Below are 26,818 nucleotides of genomic sequence, written 5' to 3' on the forward strand. Positions count from 1 at the left end.
GGTATTATTAATTTCCTGCCTTTTACGCTAAAGTCCCAGGGTGGGCTACAATTAAAACACATTGTTAGAAACAGTGTAAATCAACTTGCAATCACAGAAAAAGGTGGGTCCCAAAAATATACATCTCAGGTGTCAAAAGCCAAGGTAAAGAGGTGCATCTTCAGCATTCACCAAAAGCTGTATAATGAAGGCAGCAGATATGCCTCTGTGGGGGCAGAGGTCCACGGTTTAGGGGCTGCCACTGAGAATGTATTCTCTTGGGCTGCTACATACCCCATAAACCTCTGGAACAACTAAGAGGGACCCTCTTCTGATCTTAACTCCCAGGGCTTCTGTAGGGAAGATCATTTGCACCTGGTGATAAATTTACCCCATGATGCCTCATATGGTCCAGTTTAACACTCACATCTTAGCTGGCTAAGCTCCTGATGCAAGGACATTAGCCTGTGCATCTCCTTGCTGAGACGGAGGCAAAAACTGTACTTTAGGAACATAGGAAGCTGCCTTATACCTGTGCATCTGGTCCAGCATTGCCTATTTATTCTGCCTGCCAATGGCTTTGCAGGGTCACTGACAGAGATCTTCTTCGCGTTACCTTTCACCTGATCCTTTTAAACTGCAGGTACCAGGGACTGAATTTGACTCTTTCTGCGCAAAGAACTTATGTTCTGCCACTGTGCTTTGGAGCCTTCTCTTTGTCAATGTTTCTTCATCACACCTGATGCCATGCTCATTCTGTTCATTTGACTTTTTTTTAAGTATGCAATTACGTGAGGCTTGTGTCATGGCGATTGTTTCCATGTAAACAGAAATAAGTGAGTGCCGGGCAACAGAAGCACAATGTGTGATTGATGTGTTTAGAGCAAACAGAATGCAGATACTGTTCACAGGGTGTTTTGACGCAAACCTCTGGTCTTCTGAACCTTGGGTATGACAGTTATTTCTCACTCCACAGCTCAGATATCTAGAATAACACGCATCTCAATACTTCCAGTTCCACCAGCCCCCTTGTCCCAGCCACAGGGGCTTCTTGGTAGCCAAAAAAGGAGCTGTGCGAAGCAGCATGGGTGGGTATCTTCCCAAATAATAATGGTGCTAGCAGTTCAAATCCCTAGTTAGGATTCCAGGCTCTTGCCCAGAATTGCAAACTAGCTAATGTCAATGCCAAATCTTACTATTTTATATGTATAATGTGTTGGTTTATTTATAACCCACTTCTTTCTCTGTGTAGGTCAGGGTTGCCAACCGTGTGCCCACGGGTTCCATGGTGTCCAGGAAGGCTTTCACTGGTGCCCCTGGGCAGGTGACCAATACTCTGAGCTTTCAGGAAAAGAAAAGTCTCCTGCCCTCCCAGAAAGAAAGTTATGAGATTAAAAAGTACAAATACTTTCTGAAATGAGTCAGTATAGTGTGGTGACCTTGTGTATTTTTTCCTGATACTGAGGAATGCCCCCTGTTGCGGTTAGACAGCAACAGCCTCCGTGTATGTTTCTCTCTCTCTTTCTGTGCACGTCTAAGTTTTGTGTGATTTCCATAGCCATGACCAGCAGGACATAGCTTCTCTTCCCATGGTAAGCATAAGGTTGTCAGAGCTGGTTGTCTCTCGAATTTTATATTAAGCTATGTTCCACCCCTAGTGTAGCCATTTCATGACTGGCTCTCCCAGCACTCTCTAAACATTCAAAATGTGCCCACTAGTCCAAAAAGGTTGGTGACCTATAGGTGGTTCTCTTTCTCCCACTTTCTCCTAATAATAACCCTGTGAGGTAGGATAGGCTGGGAGAGTGAGTGGCTGGTCCAGAAACAACCAGTGAGTTTGTGGCTGAGCAGTTGTTGTGGCAGGGATTTGAACCTGGGCCTCTCCGATCCCTATGTCACACTACCTCTCAGTAAAAAACTGAAACTATACCAGCATCTCCCTTCCTTCTGCAGGTTCTACTCTTCTGGCTGAGCGACTGGGCCCCTCTGCACCAAGCTCACCCACCTCATCTCCAAACTCTCCCTCCATCCTCTGCAGTGGCATTTCTGATCCCATTCTGAGTACATGTGGATCTGGCCCACTTGGCAGCTCAGTCAGTGGTAAGTACTTCTACAGCACCAGACTATACCCCTTCCAGCCTCAATTACTGCACCTTGTAAGAGCCCTTCCTAAATTCATTTTCCTTTCCTGCGCTTTGTTGTTATAATTTTGTAAGCTTCCGAGAAAGCTGTTCAACAGTGGAATGGATTCTCTCAGGTGGTGGTGGACTCTCCTTCCTTGGAGGTGTTTAAGCAGAGGTTGGATGGCTATCTGTTGTGGATGCTTTGGTTGAGACACAAATCTAGATGCAAGCCATGTTGGTTCTTCCTCCACAGTTGGCAGTTTCTGAATACCAGTTGCGGGAAACTGCTTGCAGGTTTCCCACAGTCATCTGGGTGGCCACTGTGAGAACAGGATGCTGGACTAGATGGGCCCTTGCCCTGATCCAGGAGGCTTTTCTTATGATTGTACCTGAATTTTGATTAGTGGACCCCAGTGATCAGACACACTGCCTGCCTTGTTTATCCCTTGCACATAAACAAGGCCTGACTTACACTAAGCTTGTGCTTAGGCTTCTGTGCATTTGGGACACTGGCAAGCAGGTGTTTGGATCGTGTGAAACCCTATAAATGTGCAGCTCCTCCTTCCTTGCAGTCAACTACACTAATCACATTGACATCTATAAGTAGGGTTAGGCCAAATTCCCAGTGTTCATCACTTTGAAGAGATACCCTCCAACCCAATAGACCAATGAGACAGTTGTCTGGAGATGCAGTTTTGTACTTCTGTTCTTACAGACACGGACAGAGAACCAAATCCACTTATGGGAGAAAAGTAACACTTCTGCAATTGCATGTTTGTGTACAGGTGACACATCCAATTTATATGCCCAACAAGCCCCCAGGCTCTGAGACTAGACTACATTGCTCTAATTTGTGTACACCTCTTTCTTTGGCACAAATGGGTTTTGCTTCCAAGATCCAAGCCATTGGTGACACTGGAATATATAATTTGACACTGACCAAGAGGTGGATGGATGAAAAGACTACAGGAGCTAGGGAAATCTACTAGAAATAGGAGGAGGATGCCACGTTCTGAAGTCCTTATTGAGCTTCTGTACTGGTATTGCAGCATCCTATCGAGTCATGGCTGGCCATCACATTTTAGTAGAAACTGCAAGTGGGGGGGGGATAATCTTGATGTCTGCAGGAAATTGAGTACATTGAGTGACATATAGTGGAACCCATGAACGGTCCATCTGGCACAGTATTGGCCATCCTGATAGTGGTCAGACAGCTGCATCTGGGAGTTACAGAAGTGGGGTGTGAGGTGATGTTCTCTCTCATTGTCTTAACCTCTAGAATATGATGTGTTGGACCAGCAATCTTGTTTTTGATATCCCTGGGTAGAGATGACGACATATAAAAAGAGTGACAGCATTTCTTATATTGCAGGCACAGCTCCAAACTCTCCCATCAGCATGCCAGAGTCCCCCCTTTCCCCCTCCATCTCAGGGTCCTGGAATGACGAGTGCACCATCTGCTATGAGAACATGGTGGATACCGTGATTTACTCCTGTGGACATATGTGTCTGTGCTACACCTGCGGGCTGAAACTCAAGAAGATGGCCAATGCCTGTTGTCCTATCTGCAGACGTGCCATCAAGGACATCATCAAGACCTATCGCAGCACCTAGAGCAGCGTGGCAGGAAAAGGGTAGGGGCAGCAGGGGATATGCTCTCTTAAGACAACTCAACAGAACAGGGTGGGAAGGGGCTGTCCAGCTTGCCAAATTTCCCATCCTTCCCTGTGCAGCTAACTCTGAATGTTGCTACATGTGGGCAAATCCCAGAAATTTGAGGTCTAAACATTTCCTTCCTTCCTTGGCATCTAGCAGAGAGCTACTGACAACAATCTGATGTGCACCCGTCAAGAAAGGTTGAATTGCATTCCTCCTCTTTCCCTAGCTCTGGCTCCACTCACCCACCTTCCTGCAAGGATCAAATGATGCAGAATAATCAGATTTTCTTGGGTATGTTAGCAGTTTCATTATGTGAATGAATTCAGCATTTTGGACATTTAAGTGGAATAGAAAAAGAACAAACCATGTGAGCACGGAAACCACTTGCCAGAGCAAGAGGGATGGCCTCCCCCCATAGAAATATCTCTTGCAAGTGTCTATTCCGATGGGGAGGAACTGCCTCTGCTAGCTTTCCTAGTGGCCACAAATGCACATCAGTGGCAGCTGGATCCCAAGGGAATGTGGCATATGCTGGTGCTAAGGAAGGTGATCTTTGGGTGCTTCTTATTGTACTGTGCTGCACACAGGAGTCTCCCTGTTAACTGACAGCCTTCAAGTTCTACTTTCTATAAATGCTCTCTTCCTTTCCACTCCAGTCTGTTCACCCCACCCTTGGAAGCAGCTGCTGATAGTGCTACAGCATGACACTGCATCCTTTATGAGCATTCCCCCCCCCCCCTGCTGCTTTCCCAAACCCACTGGTTTCCTTCTTGTTAAAGCATTGCACCAGGAGGCTTTTTCAATGGGGTGCCTTCACACCTGTTTTCTGCAAATGATGGAGTGCATTTTAGAAGCCATAAGGAAGAAGGCACACAAAGGCCTTTTTATCAGGACACTGAACATCGGTCTCTGCTTTTAAGGAAAGTAAAAGCATCGGTGATTTAATAACCTTTGGCCAAGCTGAATGTGAGACACAGAGCTGCATCTATTTTGTTATCATGAAAAAAGAGAGACCTGAAGCAGTTTGTCTTAGTTTTTAAAAAATGTTTATTTGGTTTTATGAAGGATTTTTAAAGTATTCTTCCCAACATGTGAAGGACAATTGTTTTGGCCTTTCTTGCTCCCAGCACTGTGAATCTACCTGGCTTGACTGAATTCTCGGCGTTTCCCTCCATGCCTTGCTGCAGCTGATTGTGCTGTGATGGACAATAACAAGGCCTCATTCTTCAGCAGATCCACTATCTTCTGTGTTCCATCTGACAAATCCCACATGCATCCAAAACTGCAGCTTATCGTCACTTGCCACCAAGTGAGCTAACTACTTCTGAAATGCCACCCAATACCCCAGCTGGGAGAAACCCACCAGGGCCGGCTCTAGGTAGAGTCCCGGTGGCGCGGGGCACTAGGGCGCCAGGCCGGTAGGCAGGGCGCTGCGCGGCGAAGCCGCATGGAAGCCATGCTGCAGCCTGCAAGGGCGACAGAGCGATCTCCGCCCCTCACCGCCAGGGCGCGCGACCTGCTCGAGACTGCCCTGAAACCCACAGCCTAGTTCATCAGCCTCAGCTCCCTATGAACACCAGAGAGAGTTAGGTAAGGAAAGAGGTAGATTAAGAAAGCATTCTGAAAGGGACAGTGGATTGCTGATGCCTGAGACTCTTCATTTCCCCCAATGAAAAGCGTTTCACTTCACCAACTTAGTGGACAGTTTTGCCCTCATCAGGCTAAATGGACAGGCAATTCCCATGTTGTGTGTGTGCCGTTTTTCGCTGTGGGATGCAGCCCCTGTGCAAATGGAGTGATGCCTGTATAGCATTGAGGCTGTAATGCAATGATGGCCAACTCATATCGGGAAGGCAGAAAGCCCTTTAATACAATGTCCTTAAAAAGACACACAAGAGGATTGGGGCACAACATTTCTAAAAGACCCAGTTCCCTGCAACACCTAGCAGCCGCTGCCTGTAAGGAAAAAGTTAGGAGACTCTTGTTTGAAGTATACCCAGCATGGCAGTACTCCTGGACTGGACTGAATCTTCTAGTACTTGCTGCCTGAGCACTTGGAGTGCTTCATCCTGTGCTGGACCCAGCTAATCCCACAGTTTACAATAGGGATGGGGAAATTGTGGCTCTCTAGCTATCATTCAATTTCCATACATCCCACTGAGCATAGCCAAGGGAGAGAAATGTTGGCAACTGTAGTACAGCATCACCTGGAGAGGCACAAGTTCCCCCACCCTTGGTTTATGGGGATCAGCACAGTGGCTGCTGAACCACCTCATTGACACCTGCCTCATGCAGGTGTGGTCCAAAGAATATAGATAACTGGTTTCTCCCCATCCAGGCATTCCTAGTCAGCTTGCCCCTAGAACTCATGATCTGTAAAGACATTGTGATGTGCAATACTATAAGCAATGACACCTCTTGCCATTTAGTGTCCATGTTGCTGGATGTGCAGAAAAGGCCTCAGTTAAAATTGCCTCTGTTTGGGCATATAATCACCTGCACATGTGGTGTTCAAAAGAAAAGCCTGCCTGGTTTGGTCCTCCGTCCATGCTGGCTTGCATGAACTGGATCCAACTGCTGGAATGTTACTGAAAATGCCACTTTGAATATTTGCACACAGCCAACTCCTCACTGGCTGGGAGCCAGGAAGCACTTTGCAGTTGGTTATCAATCTAAGTAGACCCTTATCAAGGCAATGGATATTGTACCATATGATAGGTTACAGGCACTTCAGGATAAAAAAAAAATGCAGGTGGATTGTAGCAAACCCTTGCATAAAGGAAAACTGACTCACCTAATCACAAACCAAAAATAGAAGCTATAGTTCCCAAGGGTTTGCTCACTCGCACTAGTCTTGGCCCACATAAATTAGCATTTTTTTCCCTAAACCAAAAACCACTGTCTTGCTTTTTGTCTTGCCACCTCGAGGTGCTCATCTGTGCTCTCTAACTGCACCCGAATCCCTAAACAGCTTTCCATCCCACTAGTAACTTGCATCTGGCCCTCTGCAGTGTCAACCACTTGCAAAGCATTTTTTTTAATGAGCACAAAGCATAGCCATGACATAAGAGAACCAGATGTAGACGGGACAACCATATGATTTATCTCTGCCTTTGGCAAGTAGGACATGAAAAGTTAATTTATGCCCCTCAAGACAGGAGCCCTTCCCTACTGTGGCACCATAAGATCATTTGAACCAGGATCTGGCAATACTATTCTCTCTCTGTGTGTGTTGTCTTCCATTGAGTTCATTGCATCTGTTCCAGTATAACTTGTGTGAAGAGAACATCTGGTATTACCTTTCATGTCCTATAGCAGAGATGGGAACCTTTGGCTCTTCAGAAGTTGCTTAATTTCCATCAGCCACAGCCACCATGACCAGTCTGGGTTAGGGAAGATCAGAATGACAGTTCAGCAACATTTGGAGATTCCCCACAGCTGCCCAATGGCCATAAGTAGAAAAGAAAAAAGAAAATTACAAACTAAGCCTGTAGTCTTTTTGCACAATCATGGCTAGAAACAGACTGCATTCATTCTGCAAGGTTCCTATCAAATCCAGTCTCCTCTACAGCTACAGTATAAAAAAAAGAGATAACATTTGTTTCAGCAGTTGGGGCAATACATAATATGCAGTAAGATAGGGAAGGGATAGGACTGGCATTGTCTGGAGACTTCATGCAAGACACATTCACCTTGATCTGGTTCTGATTCTTTGTGATCAAGGAGGTCCTCTTCCCTGAATAGTTCCCTCCGTTATCTGAAGGGAGGAAGTAGATCTGCGTGTGCATTTTCTTCTCAATACTGCCTCTACTCCGCTGATTGAGTCAGAGTGTAGGGACAGGAGCCACACATGAGCAGATAAGTGAATATATATAGCTTTGGAACACGGTATTTGTGGCTATACATCTTGCTTTCACATAGTATCTAAAATCAGAGGTGAAGCTTTGCATTGTTGCATCCACAATAGCAATGGAGATATCAAAATATGAATCAAGGTATTTTATATTATTATTATTATTATTATTATTATTATTATTATTATTATTATTATTATTATTATTATGGCATATCGATAGATGAGAAGGGTGGGGTGAGAGGGAGAAAGCAATTCTTTAAAAATAGAGACAGTGGAGTAGGATAGCCAAAGGCTTAAAGTACTGTAACAACACAAACATCTCCTAGGCTCGGCAGATTTTGCCAGTCAGTTTTCACATTTCCCTAGAATGTATTTTAATATGAGAAGGTGCTCTGGGAAACTTCAGCCCAGGGCTTCATATTTTAGGACACTATGCCATAGAAACTAGCAACTTGTCTTCAAATGATGAATTCATAATTAAAATGCTGTATATAGTTGATGCTGCTATTGTGCATGGGGAAAATATTGCCTCTAGAAAAGATGTTTTCTAGAAAATGCATTTAATAATATCCCTTTGGCATCACTTCTGTGGGGAGCACACTCCTTATTTTACAAACAATTGTGGCTAGTAAAAATTACATTGCACACATTTCTAAACACCTGGGGGGGGTGAGGAATAGTTTTGTTTTTTGGTTCATTGTCACTTTTAGTGTTTCTTTTGTTTAATTTTCTATTTGTTTCCCCATTGCTTTCAGTAGAAGACCCAGGCAGTTTTCTGTGTTAACTTGGATGTTTTCTATCCAATTTGTATGCAATCTACTACCTCCCCAGGGCATTAGACCTACTGAATGGGTTCCCATTTTATAGATTCTTAGAAGCATGCTGAGGCACAGGCTAGATCAGGCATCCCCAAACAGCCCTCCAGTTGTTTTGGCCTACAACTCCCATGATCCCAAGCTAACAGGACCAGTGGTCAGGGAAGATGGGAATTGTAGTCCAAAACATCTGGAGGGCCACAGTTTAGGGGTGCCTGGGCTAGATGCTCTGTGAACTGAACACAGCTTTCACTGGTCTCTCTCTTTCCCCCTTACTGTGACATTTCTCTGAACTGTGCATAGACTTCTTCAATGCAAAAGCAATGCCTCTAAAGCAATGCAGCTGAAAACAAAGGAAGAACTTTAGTTTAATTTTCATTCAAATTCCCATTTACCATAAAAACAGATGAGTAAATGAGGGTCGTTTAATTTTTCATTCATGTTTCAAATGACTGCACACACTTATCTAGTAAATTAAATGTCATTAATTTCTGAATAGATGGGTCCTAATCCAGAAATGCACATGTTCAACAGTGGACTTCAGTCACGTGCTGTTCAGGTGAGGAGCTAGAGTAATCAATTTTGTGTTCAAGTCCCGCTTTGGGCAAAAGATTCCTGCACTGCAGGAGGTCGGACTAGATGACCCTTGTGGTCCCTTCCAACTCTACAGTTCTATGGTTGCCCAAATAACCTGTTTGAAATATGAGGCCTGAATTTATTCATTCCATTTTTCCCTTTTGGGAAAGCAAAACTCTGAGCCTGCAGATGTCAGTCACTGGTTGAGAGGAAGTTCACATACAACTCTGAATGTAAGGCTTTTAAAAGGTGAGCCATACTTACAGTCACCTTTTGTGCTTCTGCTGGAATGGGCTCTTGTCTGAAATGCTGTATTCCTTACTGAGTCATTCCTATGAAGTGTCAAAGTAGGGGTAAGGAACTTGTTCAGATTGCAGTGCCTGCTGCTTTATATTCTCCACTTTTAAAATTAATCCTCCCCATGTTAATGAGTAGGAATATTTTGAAGTCGATAAAAAAATGCTTCCTTCATCGCAGCCTATTAAAACAAATAATGGATCTAATTTATGTCCCCTAATAAAGGGCTTGCCTTGACAAAGAATGGTTGGTTGTTGTTGTTTTGCCTAATCTGTTATTGATTGTGATAAACCAAAGTAGCTAAATTACATGCGTTCCTAAGGTGTTGCTAATTTGCAGGAGCTGTATTCTGACACCATAATAATTGGACTGTGGGTGGAAGGAAATATTTTTGTTTTGACTTGAAAATATTCCCCCTCATTAGCTTTTTGGCAACCAGAGAAGTTGGTTCCACTCCAGTAAGGAAAACTGGACCGAAGTGTCTCAAAAGAGAACCCCACACTGTACAAGGGTCGAAAGAGGGTGGATGTCCATACTAATGGGATACATAGTTGTCTGCAAAGTTTTAACTTAAAAACAAAAGCTTTTGGCAACATGTGCTAAGAGCACATAACTAAGGTCAACCATACTCATTGCCAGAGGCAAGCTGTTTCTTTTATCCAAGTAAGCCAAGGGCCCAATTCAAATCCTTACACAACAGCTGAAGAGAAAATCAAATTATGTTGCTGCCAGCTTTGACTTGCTCAGGGTTGTGTCCACGTGTACCTGAGCCAGCTCCTTCCACCTCAAGAGATATTCAGTACTCCCCCTCCCCTCCCCTAGCAGCAGCACCCTTTTGCACATGCAAGTTCAAAGCTTGAAGGCCAATCTGTGCACAAAAATATATTTGGGCATACAGAAATCTGGCTGAAGATGGAATCAAGGGAAGGAAGAGTGTGAAAGGGAGAACATTCTCCTTCCACTCAGTTAGTGTGGGGATATGTATGTATTTATTGAGGACCAAAGATGGAAGTGGCTTACAGAAGCTGAAAAAGAAGTGCAAGGCAGTTTATGCAGAAGAACATTTCAATGGGAGCATTATCACAATCGGTTTCATTTTCCTCTGTAGTTTTGTGTCAGGATCCAGAATTCATGTGAAACAATGTCATGGAAATGAGAATTTTATCTTTTAATTGCTTTATTTAAAAACAAATTTTGTGTTTTCTGTGTGTGTGTGAGAGAGAGAGAGAGAGAGTGTGTGTGTGTACACACACACACACACACAAAATATAAAAAAGACTATTCCATTCAGTGTGAGAATTGGATAACAGTGATTGTGAATAAAGTTGATTTAGGTATGCCATGGAGGTGCTGGTGTGGGATGCTTACATTTTTTTGGCGGGCACAGGAGTCAGTGAAGTATGTGGATCTATTTTCACTTATTGAAAGAAATGCCACTAACCTAAGCACACATAACTTGGAAGCTTGTCTTATTGAACACAGGGGAGCCTTTTCTGCTAGGTAAACTGTCTCAGATCATGCATGAACAAGACATTCCTTCACACAGAATGACATTTCTTAGTGAGAAACTTCTTGGTCCAAAGGGACAGGAAGTAACTGGTCAGCTACATCAGAGTTATTTTCTGTAGAAGCTCAACTGCCCTTCTACCACAAGCTCCTTGGGAATCAGAGGCAGAAGGAGGTGGTCGTAACCAAGTTTTATATATATGCTGGAAGCCACTCAGAGTGGCTGGGACAACCCGAGTTGGGGTACAAATAATAAATTATTATTATTTCACTTCCTTCAATACCTCACGGGTAAATGGCCAGCTATTTATGGGTGAGGCATTCTGTTCTTTTGTCGTGGTATAATCTCCCCCTCTTCTTTAGTTAGCAGGCAGTCTGCATTCTCCAGGGCAGCCTTGTTTTGGACTCTCGTCAGCTCTAGTCAGTATGGCCAATGGTCAGGGCTGACGCAGTGCAACATCTGTAGCACACTAGGTTGAGCAAGCCTGCTCCAGGGTATCAAACACATCTCCACCACCTGTGTTTATGAAAGTACTACCAGAAACACAGCACCCTTTGTGAGTTATTTAGAACCTACCTTTCTCTCCTGAAGCTCACTGCAGCGCATGGAGTTCCCAGGTGGTCTTCCATCCAGGCACTGACCAGTCAGTTACAGACCTGCATAGTTTCAAGAGTTTTGCTGCATTATGTGCCTTCTGACCACATTCCCTCAGAGTTTCTCTTGATCTAGGAAAATTACTGCTCTTATCCTACATGCTGAAATCACCAGGACTGACTGCTCTCCTTTGGACACTTTTAAGGATCGGGGTAGATTTAATTCTGCCATTTAATTGTTGCAGAAACACACCCACCGACTTGACCTCTTTGAAATTCAGTGCCCTGAATGCTTCCTGGAATTAAGTGCAGCCTGTGAAAACAGCCCGACTGGGAAATCAAGCTACAGTAGTGAGAAACTGAGACTAAAACATTAGTGATGGATCATCACCACCACCTAGTGGCTAGTTTAGCAACTGGCACCCTCTACAACCATTGAAGGGTGAAGGGCAAAAAATAAGTGTTGCAAGGGACACCCATAAACATACCAGAAACCAAGGACTGTGTCAGAAGTATACATTACCCTAAAGCTTTACCGGTATATTTTACAAAAAGTGCATTGTGTTTATCAACACCTATTCAAATGAATTCACAACTGTGCACTTTTAGAGAGCACTCTTGATCTCAAGTGCCCATCACATATTACAAACCATATTACTCATACGACACTGATGGGAGTCTTACAAATCTCTTAAATGAAGGGTTGTAGGTCAATGGTGCGGAACATGCTTTGCATGCAAAACAGAACAGGTTCAATCTCCAGCCTTTCTAGGTAGGGCTGGGAATGCCCTGTCTAGAATCTGGGAAGCCAATGGACAATGGCTTGTTTGAGCCTAAAGCAGATTCCCCTCTTTCCACTTCTTCTGCTTATCTCACATTCCAACCCAGAAAAGGCAGTTCTTAAATCATGAGTTCTGGAGTTACCTGAATTACTTAAAAACCAGTGTGCACTGGGTTTTGTTTTGTTTTAAGGATTTCTACCCTTTCTGCCTTAATAGTTTCCTTTCCATATTTATACCTTCATGATAATTCCTTATTTCCTTACCTCCTTTAGTTTCATGGATACAACAAGACCAACATAAGTACTTCTTTTTAAAAAAATAAAATCATTGGGAATTTATTTTTGTGAGGATGCTGACCATTCTGTCCATAAGGGACCACTGTTGTCCTTGCAAGGAAGGACAAGATATGCTGTGCAGACAAGAAGCTACAGTAGAAAGCTGCATATTCAGCAGTTGGCTGAAATAAAGGTTGGTTGTTGAAGCCTACACTCCAGGGATGCCAATTTTAACTGCTTTGGGGTTTCTTTTTCTTTTTCTTCTTAAAATAATGTGGCATATATTTTTTTATGAACTACAATACAATAAATAAAATACAAACTCAATAAAAAGAAACTAAGCAACAATTGGAACACAATTAAAAAGATCAAAAACTTTATTATTTTTTCATAGGACATAGAAGAGACCATGTAAACAAATGGAAATTTAAAAAGCAACAACTTACAATTTGCAAGCATTTGAAGATAAGAGTATCCTTTACCCTTCTCCAAATGTACAATGTCTGAATCCCAAAGGTATTTTGTGGGTTTTTGAAGTGTCTGATGCCCTGGATAAGATCTTTTTAGTTTAACAGGACACTTGCATCTTTGATTTAACACATACACACTAAAAACCCAACAACAACAACATAAATATAAAAATTAAAGTTCATATTATTAGCACCACCTTTGGTCCAAGCAATGAGTAAACTGGGAGATGACTGTGAGGTACAGTTAGTTATCAAGTCCTCTCTGCCTGAGACATTGAATATTATATTGCGGTTTCACATTGCAAAAACCTGGGAGTAAAACAGGCTGCAGCCTAGTCTCTCTTGGCAGTCCCTAAAACAAACATAAAAAGCCTCTGACTAATAATTGGTATGTGTCCCCATATGAGAGTGCGCTTAGAGTGGCAAAATCCCTCAATTCCCTTCCAAGTGTAAGCACTGCGTAGTCCCAAGGATATCTGCTCCACAATGGCTAAGAGTGGTGAGCAGTTTTGTGCTGCTTCACAGGATCTGCCCCAACATGTTCTGGGACATAGTAAGGGATCTTAGGAGAACACATCTCCCTTTGCATGTTGCCCACCTGGCGCTTAAAAAAAGCATCATTAGCCAAAGTGAAAACTTGAGCCCCAACTGTATATTGACAAGCTGTACACACTTAGAACTGTTTTCACTGTATAGAATCTTGCACATCACACAGACATTCTCCTAGTCAGGGGTTCTGATTCAGCCTAATATTAGTACAAAGGCGGACCAGATGGAATTTCAAAAAAGGAACTGCTATTTCCATGGTCATTCTGCTATGCCATCATCTAAGGCACACAGATTCCAACAAGACTGAAGTGAGCACAAGGAGCCTATAGCAGAGAGAGAGCCATAAAATAGAGGACTGCTGGGCCAAAACATGTACAAAGATTTAGTTTCTATATTTAGGGATCAGTTTATCAAGAATCATTAATAGCAGATGGTTGCTGGTGGGGGAAAAAACTGAATATGGAGCAATACGCCTTAAGAGTCTTTACATCTTTTAGTCAAGTATATAGATGACAACTATGCAAGAATCCCGTGCAGCACTCACCTCTCAAATTCCAATGCCAAGAACTCATAAAATCTCCTTATAAAACCTAGATATAAAATGCTCCATCTGGATGGATCTACATTACAAGTGAAACAGTACAATACCTTTTTCCAAATCACATTTCAGAAGATCCAGTTGCCATAACAAAGACAGACAAATCTGTAGAATTTCAGAATTTGAATATCTCAAGAGTGGGACCATAAATCATTATCAGATGAGTTGTGATCATAAAACCACTCTGAATTTGACTACCAGGCCACCTTCTGACTGCACTGCCATCATGACTCCCACTTTACTAACCCCGGTGGGCACCAGACTGAATATTCACATACTTTCATTCTGGCAAAACCTTTTATTCAAACAAGGTGAAACCATGATGGCCAAGAAGGCCATCAACAGTGTAACATGGCCTCAAGTTTTGAAATGAAATCTGGAAATGGCAAAAATCTAACCAGCACACAAATTCTCATTCAATATCACAGGTTACATGAAAAGGCCAACTGTTGTTTTAAATTACTTGACCAAAAATAGTTTTTTTGTTTAAATATAAGAAGGTAATTTACTGCATATAACCTTTAGTTTCCTCTTGTGAATTTGATTGCTGGGACATTCCAAAATCAGTTTAAGAGGGGACCAAGTTAGATCAAACAGTTGCCATCCTTCGTTGTGCTTGTTTTGTACAGAGACTACTAATGTGATATTTTAAAGGTTAACTGTGTTTCTCCAGTCACTATTAAAGAAATGGTGATGTGAGCTAAGGTAATTTCACCACAGTTGTTCTCTGTTGCGAGATGATTTAAGCAAAACTAATACTTGCCCCAAATGGTTTTTGTGAATGTGGCCAACATCCCTTTGCAGAAACCATTTTACTATGCAAACAGATTTATATTATTCCTATAAACTTACTGTCATCTTTGATAATGAGCACAATAACAGTAAAATGCAACAGCTAGTTTTGTTTAACTTCTGCTTTATTCTATTCCATATTTATTAGAGATCCACTAAAGGTCACATGCAACTTTTAACAATAGTGGTCATCTAGGGGTGGAGTAAAAAACACACCCCATTTTTGTTAACAGTACTTAACATTCAACAGTTTGAACAGCTTAGCTAGAGGAAAAATAAATGGACAAGGAATACCCAAATCTATCATAGGACTCTTTATCTTCTCTTTCTCCAAAGTTTGATTCCCTCCTGGATTCTTTCTTATAACAAATCCAACCACAAAAAGATTCAATCTTCAACTTGCTCTCCCAACAGTAACCAGTCCACCTTCAATAATAATAAACCTTCTGAAGAAAACAAACCAAACCAAACCAAAAGCAAACTCTGCTCCCCATCTCTATCACACAGCCCAAGAACCAACCACACATCCCACATCATCTCCTCACCAACATACTCTCTCAGACTTTTGACAATTACATTCACCTTTATGTTAAATAACCATTTCAAGAGGATAATTGAAAGAACAATACTCAGTATCAACTACTTGGAAGATTGGTAACAATCACAAGGCATTCAAATTCTGCTTCACTGTCCTGACTGTTTCTTGCAAAAATGAAACCTTAATCCTTTTTATTGATAACTCTTTTTTTTTAGATTTCAGGCAAAACAGTAATTTGCTGCCTACTTTTGGTTTTCTGCACAGGTCCCTTAATTTCAAACTCATAAACAAGTCTCCAGTTAACTTTTTGCATAGTAAAAGGCTGCGGTTAGAACTTGCTGCACACAATCCCCAATAAAGTTCTGGCTCAAAAGGTGTAGGTGAAGCTTTGCCAAACCAAAAATGCTGAGATGGCAAGTTTAAAAATGCTGCAGAAATGAGATCACCAGCTGGCTCCATCTTTCATTCCTCATCAACAATTGGCTGTTTAAGTGAAGTAGAGCCACTCAGATTAAAGCCGGCTTAAAAACACAACTTGACTATGCTGCCATGCCAGCTCCAGTCATTTCATGAACCTCTAGACTACTTGATATAGAAAACATTACTGCTTCAGATTACGAACTTCAGGATACAGATTCATATATTGCAATAAGTGAATCTGAGCTTTTGGCAATAATGGGAGACACAGATGAAACACAGAGGAGTGATGTATGTTCATGCACAAAGACACAAAAAGCACCCAGAATGTCAGACCAGGCATAAATATATAATTTTTTTAAAAAAAAATGGAAATCCAATCTATTTCTCCTCAGTCATAATCCAGTTACCTCTTTCGACTGTTACCAAAAGATTACAGCCTCCCCTGCCCAGCCAATTTGGTTTAATAGCAAACAGGAGTCTCAGCACAGGACAATAGTGGGAAACGTGTTAAAACGACAGTGTGAAACTTTCAGTCAATTTGGTTTTAAAGAAAGGGGAAATTGCACTCATCAACCATCTAACATACTGCTGTGTGGGGCCAGCCCACCCTGTAAACCTAGACTGAAAGGGGCCCACTTTTACTTGGTCATGTTGGGCCTAAGAGATCTTATCACAATTTAGGAGGAGAAAACCCTGAAAACAGAAATCTGATTCCAAATAGGAGTCTTACTCAAAGCAGGCTTGCAATACCTTCATGGATACAAACCCCACCACACACACCACACTTCCACTTTAACATACACACATGCATACTCAAGCACTCACCATTATTATTATTATTTTTAAAAACCCTTTAAAAAAGTAAAAAGAGGGATCTCTTAAATTGTTATTCCAGAAGGCTCTATACAGTGTTGCAGAGACTTGAGCAACAGCAATTGAAGGGCTGGCTCAAGGAGCTCCAATTACTGACCTCTAAGGATGCTGGGCAAGGTCACATGTACAGTACTTGATTCAAATATCACAAAAATTTAAATTAAAAATAACAACAACCTGTGAACAGATATGGTAAAGGAATTGACCAAGACGCTAACAGGAACCTTGAAGCAAGGACATAAAGCCCATGAGATCACTTTAGGACCCACCTAATGAGTTTTCCGTGTATTTGTCAATGATCTCTACACATCTACAAAAAAATAAAAAAATACCCACATCCTTTAAAAATGCACATATTTACAAAAAAACTAAAAAAAACTTCAGCTCTCCCAATCCGTACCTGCTAAATGCTTAGTTTATGTACAGTACCCCTGATTTAGCTGCAAACGTGTATGCCTAGAGTCTCAAAAAGGAGGCTTAGATTACGCCAGATGGATTATGACTATTTAGCAGCAGAAATCCAGTTGTGATTTAAAATGTATTACAGTCAGCAGTGTAGTTCTTCCTGCCAACTTTGTGTGTGCATGCACAGAGTTCAAATTTCATGAAACTAAACACTGAGACAAGAACCAGGGTCTCCTAAAGCCAAATGCAAATTTATGTTGCTCTCCTGGACTCAGTTGCTTTTTTCTTTTTTCTTTTAAGAACACTGGAGGCGTAAAAGTCACCAAATAATGCTCCTGCACAAGATCCACTGGGATCTGGGAGTAAGTCCCATGGAACACAATAAGGCTTCGCTCCAAATAGGCATATATAGGAATGTGCCATGGGCATAGCCAAGGGGGGCAGGGAGGGGCAGCTGCCCCCTAAACCAATAATATTCAATAATAATACATAGCAAACTGAGGTTCTGCCGCCCCCCCCCCACAAAAAGCCTGGCTACGTCCATGGAATGTGCTGAAAGAGCATTTTATTCTCATGAACATTTAAGCAATATCGCTGTGGAACTGCCTCATCGTGAGTTCAAAGGCTTGAGTACTTGAGTACAAGTGCCCAGCACAAAGATGAAGAGCCTGATCTTGGGCTGCTAAAGGTAGGGACCTTTCCTGTTCTTATCAGTGGAAAGAGATACAGCAGGGCATGCACCAACAAGCACATCTTTTCTTGCAAATGGCCTGATTCTGAAAGGCATGGAGCACTAAGGGATCATGAGGTAGAGATTGATTTGACATGCTGTGCTTCAAGCATACAATTAATCCTCATGTTGTCTCATGAGTGATTTCCCCCCTCAACACATCTATTCCAAGCTCCAGCATGTATTCCATGCTAACTAAAAGCACCCAGCGGCACAACCCTATACATGTCTACTCGGAAGTAAGCCCCACTGACTTGCATGGGACTTCCTCCTAGGTTGAGTATAAGAAAGCAGCCTTAGCTGAACAAACTGAATTCTGTAAGGAATAAAAAAATGTGTATTAGAAAGAAAAAGGGTGTTGAAGAGTCACTGTAACACACACAAACAAGTCACACTTCTATTCAAGTGTGATGCACTTGTGTAACAACCACTGCACTCAGCCACCACAGTAAATTCACACTTACAATCCATTTATACTAGAATTTTTCTGCTGCCTCCTCTCTTTCTCTCAATGGTTCCCTTCCTCTCATTCCTCATTTTCCCCCAAAGAGTGCATGACTGGATAATGACAAGACTTCTAAAAATCACACTGTGCGTTCCACTTTAAATCCTGGATGAGGGGCCTGTTTCATCTCTTTCAATATTGCACATATCCTCCAATGGATTTTATCTTGAAAATGCAAAAAAAGGGGGGGGGACATAACCCAAAAACCCAAACCCAACAACACAACATACACATGAGAAAAATGTAAATGAGCAAACTAGCTAATGAGATCTAAACTTAAATACTAGTATTTCTATTCTGTAAATGCTAGTAGTATGAAACCCAGATTCCCTTCGGTTTCTCATAAATGATAGAAAGCACGTTAACACATTTCTAAACAGAGAAAAGCAATGAGTATAATTTTACAATAAAATATGCCACACTAATATTTGAAAGTAGTTTAAACAAACAATTCTATAATGCCTTCGTCAAAATGTTCAGTGTTGCTACTGAAAGAAACTTTTTTGGAAATTGCTCATCATCAGGGATAAATGCGGACGTTGATACTGCATTGCAAACTCGAAACACGAATGCACTTGTTTGCCTACCTCAGAATCTAGTCCTGAATTAGCCAGTCTGTAATGTTCCTTGCCAGTTACCTGTACAAATGAGCATTTTAAAGAAGAAGTCCCACCCAAATTATTTTGTATTCAATTGGGGCCATGACCCTAAGCAACACTTGTACTGGAGTCAATGGGGTTTAATTCCCTGTAAGGAGTAAGTGCTATTTTTTTCGCACAGAGGGGCTGTTTTGACAAGGACAGCAGTCACTGGAAAGTTGGGCCAGAATCCAAAAAGGGTTTGAAGCTAGTTCCATCAGTCCACGGAACTTTATGCTCATGATTTCAGCAACACCCCTCCCCATATCGGCCCACTGCTACATACCAAAACAGTTCAGAAATTTGGTACTTTCATAAGCTGTTAGTGATATGGCTGGGAGTGGTGTGGTGGTCAAATTCTTGGCTGGTAAAAGCCCCTCACATGAGCCCAGGTGGCTCCAAATTGATATTTTGATCTACGTTAACCAGGCATTCAAATTTTCAGTGAGGCCTATTTCTCAAGAAACAGCCAGGCGGTAAACCTTTATCTGAACTGAACCACTTCAGACTGCAGATAGGGAAATATCTGATTGAAATATCTGCCTCAGAAAAACAAAACAGAACAAAAACAAAAGAATTCCTGCATATAGAAAACAAAATGTTAAGGAAATGGCTTCAAGGCTACACCTTACCTGGCCTGTGCAGGTAAGTTTGTGGATGTGATGGATCATTCAAGCATGGAAGCATCCTTTGCAGACACATGTTTGCTACCTCATCAGAAAAAAAACTAAGTCTCAGCTTGAAAGAAATTACAATAGGCAACAGGTATATGCAGGAAGAGTCAAAGAGAAATAGTGTTCACTAGAATTTAAAAACAAAACAAAACAGAAAGAGTATCTTTTCAGGCATTATATAAAACCGCAATAACGAACTCAGAAGTGCTCATTATTATTAAAGTTGCAGTATACAGCAGAACAAAAAAGTTTCAATTTTTTGTTTTCAAAAAAGATGGTTGGTTGTTGGCTTTTTTTTTTTACTTTTGCTATCTCAGTCATTCCCATTTCACATATTTTTTTTGAAAGCATGGATGACCAAGGTAATCTCAAATAATCAGGAAAATAACTAGAAAGCCGCTCCTCCTTCCACAAGAGGGCACTCTGACTTCAAAATATTTTTATTCAGTAGCTCCCTGGAGAATTTAAAAAGTGAATTAGTTAACTCTGAAAGTATAATTATTATTAAATTGCAACTTGATTTTTTGATTAGTTTTTAGAAGTATTGTACAAAATACTTTTTTCCAAAAAAAATGCTGCAGGTATTTTACAGACATTTGAATGGGACTATAGTGTTTGTGCAGTGAGATCATGCAGACTTGTCACAAGTAATTGTGAATAGGCCTGGTGCTGCATTTTAATTTTCCAATTCTGAAAATGTTTCCTAGATATGACCTATCAGCTAAAGTGGGAAACGTAAATTGCATACCAGTAACAGTGAAACGGACTAAAGGTGCTTTCTAGTGTCCTTTATTCCACCCCTTTCATACATCATGAAATCGCCTCCAAGCTTGTCCAACACATGTGTGCACGCACAAGCTATATCTTGTGTGCACAAGCATACAAATATATTTGTGTGTGTGTGTGTTGCAGAAAGCACAACATCAGGAACAGCAAGTAGATGCAAAGCTGAGAGCAGCTCAGAAGTTAACTTTGCTACTTGCTCAGAACCTCATCACCATAATCACATATATTATAAAATTGGCTACTGGACCACCTCTGTTGGGCAACTGAGTATTGCTTTCCTTTTTTTATGCACAATACATCCTACTCCTCAAATATTTGTAGACATCTTTCAGTAATTATTGATGAGCAAACTCATCTCATAAAAAGGAGACCTCTGCAAGAAAACAGGGCTTATAGATGCCATGCCTGCTCTGTATCATATTGCTAGCAAATAGATATTGTTTTTGTGGGTAGCAGTTTCCCTTACTGAAATAGTGGACAAGCCACATGCTTAATATGCAGTAAGAAAGGCATATGTCCTCAGGAGAACTTTGCAAAAGCATATTTAGAACAATTTAGCACACAGTGATCTTCTGGACATGGGACTGGAGAATGGTCAACAGTCATCCCTTAAGCGCTGGGTGCTAGCAGAATATATTGAAGACATCTAGGGAATCTGGGGGTGGGATGGGGGATTGTTCAATTACTACTTCAGCTCAGCTCCTCACATTTACTCAGGGCTGCATACGTTTAAGGAATATAACTAGCTGATCCACTGCTCTCCAAATCTGAAATATATGTCCCTTTTCCTTAGCAGAAAGTTGACACTTGCTAACTGAATCTACTGTATTTTGAGAGTCCAATGGCTCAATGTAGAAAAGTTGGGAGCTGCACATTTAGCTTTCCCAGGAGATGATGGCATCTTTAGAACAAAACTGTATAGTACAATTTTTAAATAATCATAAATTATTTTAATAAATAGGTGAACTTTTAAAAAAATGACAATTTATACTGCACCTTTAATAATGCACTTGGTTTTTCTGCATTTTGGTTTAAATTGTTAAAGTGCATTAATTCAAAAATAATGAACCACTTCCTTATCATTATTGTTAAAATATAAATCATAAACATTAATATGAGTTGCTAAATCACTACTATTAGTACTGCAATCTAGCAGATTACTTTATGGTTTTGCTCTATTTAATACTGTCCAGCAGAAGAACATAATACTTCTATTTATAATCTCACAGCAGCTCTGGCAGTTCTTTTAACAATGGCTGCTAAGGTTTCAGCAGACTTTTAAAATGAAGAGAAACTTCTAAGAGGCAGAGCTGCTAGGCCTTAGGAAGAAAAGCTCAGGACAAACAGCTACACCATTTTACTTTGCAGTGTAGTTTATGACCTGCTCTCCATGGGCTCTTCCACTGAGCGCGTCACAGGCCTCTCCATTCCTCCCTGTTTCGCACAAGCCAACCCTTCTTCCATGCTTATTTATCCAATATAAAGCAATAGTATGGAAGGTGGTGGCAGCCAAACTTTAATGGTGTCTCAATCGATCAAACTGAAAGGACAATTGGCACATGAGCTGCAGAAATCAACCCCTCCCCCAACATTTCTCATTGATTCAAGACACGTAACACCAATTTTTTGTTTAAAGAGAAAGAGAAGAATCAAGTGAGAATTATGTAATGTTTCCCAAAGACCAAACATCTCCCCATTATATATTTGATTTTGAATCCTTTGGAAGAAATGTATCCTTTCAGTTCCTTCAAATCTTCCCATTCTTTTATCTTTCACCTAGTGGAAGGCATGAAGTGTTGCTGGAAGATGAAAGAGTTATTCATATTATTTATTCTTGCACAGTAACACAAACACAGCTGGTTTTCTTCTCTTGACACACAAAATGCTGGGCCTCAGGACAGAGACATCAAACTCTCATCTGAGAGTCGGTATTCTTAAGCAAAGGCCTTCTGGTGTTTCCTTTTTTACAATTACAAAGTTTATTTAAGGGCTGGTGTTGAGGCCACGGGGAGGGGATACACTTTGCACCCAAGCCTTTCCCCCCCGGTGGCTTTTCATTTTTTCCATGCTCTCCCACAAATGTTATATCTTTGAAGTTTCATGATTATAAATATCAAGGGTGGGGTGGTGGTGGGGCGGGGTAGAAACAGAAATGGAGAGATTGCCCATGTGTGCAGGTGCTTGAACAGGTACATTCTCCACTCAATAGTGTTCTCATTCAATTGCTTTGCAGGTTTTGAAAGTATCAGGTGCTTCTCTCCCAACACCAAGTAATGTTCAAGTGAATACAGCAGAAGAGTGATTCCTACTGCTTGCTCTTAAAAAGGGGGAAATAAGAAGTTTAGGACACAGATGGTTCAAAAATAAAAATCACCCCACAAATACACAAATTAAAAACAATTGTGCAGACAGTAAAATGCATGGCTTTTTTTCTCTCTCTCCCCTGCCCAAGCTTTGTAAACACAGATGCTTCTCTGCTGGCTGAGAATGGGCATTCATATCTGGAAGCAACACTTAAATACAGACTGTATGGGTCTCCTTGCTTTGTTTTCATTTGAGGCATTGCCACATGCAATCAGTATTCTTGATCTTAAGCACTGTGAGTGTTCTGACATGCATGCACAATTTCTGCACTGGCACTGTCTGCCTCATTTCCACATGAGGGTGACTCTGACCATGTGCAATGAGGATGCACATGGGGTATCACCCCACTATCAATGAAGAGCATGCAGAAGAGCATGGACACGCAGAAGCTCCATGTTTACATGGACCCGCACCTCAAGTAGCACCTGGAGTGGGCAATCGGCTGTGGTGCAGTGGCTTCAAGGTATCCCTGATACTCCTTACAGAAAAGTAACTCCTCACTCTCTTCTACTGGCAAGGAAATGTTTTTACATCGTGAACAATAGAGAGATCCAATCCCTGTGAACACGAATAGGACATAATGGAAAGCCCCTGCAAAACAAAGGCACATTATGTGGAAGCAAATCCCCTCCACTCAGGGCCAACTCATCTACTTTAAGTTTTCCCAAAGGGATTGGCAGGTGGATCCATGCAGATGACTCTGGAGAAGCCATCACCACTGTGTTACATGACTCATTGGCCTGGTTTTCAAGCCACAGGAGGCCACTGTGCGGCCACCAGAGCTGAAGCCTTGTGGGGCTTTGGGATGGGAGCAGAGTGCATGCACAACTTAAGGAGCTGTGCAGAAGCACTGGTGGAAGCAAGCCTGGTAATTCTGACCTGGGCAAAATGAAGAGGAAGGGAAGAGTTCTTGAGAAATCCCTTTCCCTCTAGCAAAGGCTTATGGATGGCCAAGGAGCCAAACCCATGATGGTCTATGAGCCAACAAATGGGGCTTTGTGGAACAGCAGATTCACCTTTTAAGCTACAGACAACTAATATTCCCTGCATTCAGATGAAACTTTTCTGCTTCATAGTCCAATATGGGGCTCTGGATAGCAAAGTATGTGACAAACCCCTTCAATGGTTGTTCAGAAGACCCTCAAAACAAACATTAAATTTTGAGACCAATAAGTTTGCACAAGAGGTGTGATGCAAACACATAATTTTAGTGTGCATACAAACACCTAGGAGCCACATTAAAGTTTGACTACACATCTAATTCCAATAATAATAGTAAAAAAAAACAAAAAAACTTGACCCCTTCCCCAAACAGTTGACACAGAGATCACCACAGGACAGAAGCATGACCAATGCGATGCCATTGGGGGAAACTGACAATATGCACTTAATGTCAGGTACTAGCAATGCACAGTGAAAAAGCTCCAAGTCTCCAATCTGGAGGCAAGAATGTGATAGCCAAGGGCCAGCACTGGATTTCTTGAGTTTCCACATTTGCTCTGCTGACTTAAATATATCTTGCTGGTGGTGGAGATTCATCCACAGCTTGGAAATACTTTCACACACTCCATGTGGAAGAAATGAACAAGCTGATTTTTTAACATGTCCAGGCTGGCACCAAACTCCCCACCATTCACAAGCGGATGCGCAGGTCCAAACTATACTGTGGAAGGCACACATTTGGTTTCCTTTTATGACAACCAGGATGGTGGAATAATGAACCGCGTTGCACTCAAAATTATGAAAGTCTTCACCGAAACAGAAAGAGAATGCCATTAGTTCCACCTGCCTTTTTCCTTGATATTTGCTGAACAAGCCAATTCCTTCACACACCCTCAAAGACGGCAGACTTGCTGGTCATAGCAAAGGTCAGATCAACAGTCCCTTGTATATTAGACAGAATAAAAAGGGAATAAAATCATTGTATTTTCCCCTTCCTTCCGTATGTACACAGTATAAAAGTATAAATAATGGAATTAAAAGACTCTAATTCTTTTTCTCCAAATAATTTGAGGGCACCCAGCCTTTAAATGGTTTCCCTCCATCCATGATCTGACAGTACCACCAACCATTTGGGTTCTTTTCCAGGACCTCCATGCAGACACCTTCCTGAAACCCAGCAGTTTCTTCGTCCCCCTCATAATCTGCAATGGAGATGTAGATATCCTTAAGGTTATTGTGAATGAACTGGGATTTTTCAATGGGCTTGGGCCTGACTGTGGACACTGGGATTCCATTGCGCTCAGAAGGTACGTAGGAACTTGTCTCAGACCCCTCAGAACCCAGCCGATCAGTGTGCTTTATCTTAGAATCACTAGTCTGAGATTGGGCAGTGCTGAAAGAAGAGTTGCGGCGTACTGCCTTCAGGTGGTCTGTGGCAGTAAGAGACTCATTCCTACGCAGGGAACAAGGCAAGTTATTATCCTTGGGTGGTGGGGAGACAAACACTGACTGTGGCCTCACTGCTAGTTGCCTAACCCCATTCCGCAATTTGACAGATGTTTTAGAGAAGCCACCAGGTGGTTTGCTGGGAATGGGAGGTGTTGCTCTCTTGCTCTGGTTGATGGTGTTGAGTGCTTGGACCTTCTTCTCTATCTTCTCCAAGCTGTTGGATTTGTTTTCATTCCTTCTGTTCTTGGCCACTGAGATGTTAGCCTCATTCGAAGTGGTTTCCCGTTGCTGGTTATCAGACAGTACCAGATAGTGAGAAGGAGCCCAGCCTTCTGTGTCTCCGTATCTCAAATACCACCACCCACTTGTTTGCTTTTCGAGAACTTCCACTGTTATCCCTGCTGGGAAGCTGATCTCAGAATCTTGAACTTTCTGGTAAGAATCAGTAGTTACATAGATACATTTTGAGGAGTTGTTTTCATTCTCTGCCTTGTTTGGCTGGCTGGAGTAGAATATGGCATGGGAATGAGTGGGGATGAGATCTGCAGAGCTTCTTCTGAATGACTCGTCTCGGTTTCCAGAAGCTGTCCGAGGTGGACTTTCAGAATCTTCACTTCTTGAACCTTTAAGTCCACCTCTCAGCTGTCCAGTTGGCCTCAGCTGGTGACGTAAAGTGCTGATGTCCATCCTTTCTTGGCTTTGGGAGTCTCCTTTGTTCAGGAAAGGTTTTGGTCTCACCATTGGTTTTGCCCTGCTAGACACTGTATCCCCAATATCTCTCTTTGGGCCAGTTTTGGGCATGCTACTTAAACCAACGTCTGAAGCAGACCTTGGCTTTGTCTCCTCATTCCGGGTGTAGTGCGACTTCCCAAGGTTTGGCTGAATGCTCTTGTCGCTTTTGGGCTTCAGGAGGGAAGACTTGGGAGAAACAGAACACGGAGAATTTCTTTGGATCAGAGACAGTGATGAACTTCTTTGAGAATCAGAGTCCCCACTAGATTCTTTGCTTGACAGAGCATCTTCTATGTATGGCCTGAAGCCTTCATTTTCATAGATGCTCTCCTCTTCATGTGCTACATCTTCAGATGACTCTCCAACTCGGAATTTTGCCCTTTGGAGGGATGACACAGGGGAAGGCTTGAGTAGATGGAACATGCCTCTCTCCAAGCTGCCATCTTCCCCTTGGCTCAGCTCAGACTCAGAGTCAGCACCAAAGGCAGGCACATCATACTCTGGCTCCTCATACGTTTGCTTGTCCTGGGCAACTCCTGAAGATATGGTTCCAGCAACTGTTCCTTCTTCAGAGTCCTTTGATTTATTGGGAGGTGCTGGGGGAGGAACTTTGGGTCTGGTTAAAGTACTTGTTCGCCTGTTTAAATTTGGCTTCTTCCTTTTGTCAATGTATGATGCTGGAGCCCAGCCTTCCTTTTCACCAATCTGCACATACCACCAGCCACCAGAATTCTTGTCAATAACCTGGAGAGGGATTAACATAGAGATTAGTTTGGGAGGAAAAAGACAAAACAATAGCACATTATTTTTTCATCTATGCTACCGCCACATTTCTGCCTAAGGTTTAGCAGCTACCCATCACTCATTAGCTCGTTTCCCTTTCTAGGCTTA

The 26,818-nt window shown here is 42.0% G+C and overlaps 2 protein-coding genes across 14 annotated transcripts in view; one reads left to right on the top strand and one right to left on the bottom strand.

The window, feature by feature from the left end:
* The window catches only part of NEURL1 (neuralized E3 ubiquitin protein ligase 1), a 71,552-nt gene extending 54,519 nt beyond the window's left edge, over positions 1-17,033 (top strand). For 2 of the 4 annotated variants that reach the window (XM_035133362.2, XM_060274717.1), the window contains exons 5-6: positions 1,933-2,079; positions 3,475-17,033. In XM_035133362.2, the coding sequence (XP_034989253.1) occupies positions 1,933-2,079; positions 3,475-3,716 (389 nt within the window). In that variant the 3' untranslated portion in view covers positions 3,717-17,033. Of the gene's footprint in view, positions 1-1,932 lie in introns of all 4 variants that reach the window. The other 2 variants (XR_004693686.2, XM_060274718.1) reach the window with 2 other exon arrangements.
* Positions 12,817-26,818, bottom strand: part of SH3PXD2A (SH3 and PX domains 2A) — a 275,011-nt gene continuing 261,009 nt past the window's right edge. For all 10 annotated transcript variants that reach the window (XM_060274714.1, XM_060274716.1, XM_060274713.1 and 7 more), the window contains one exon: positions 12,817-26,671. In XM_060274714.1, the coding sequence (XP_060130697.1) occupies positions 24,791-26,671 (1,881 nt within the window). In that variant the 3' untranslated portion in view covers positions 12,817-24,790. The remainder of the gene's footprint in view (positions 26,672-26,818) is intronic.

The sequence above is a fragment of the Zootoca vivipara genome, chromosome 5 (assembly GCF_963506605.1).
Source record: "Zootoca vivipara chromosome 5, rZooViv1.1, whole genome shotgun sequence".
In the NCBI taxonomy this organism is placed as follows: domain Eukaryota; kingdom Metazoa; phylum Chordata; class Lepidosauria; order Squamata; family Lacertidae; genus Zootoca; species Zootoca vivipara.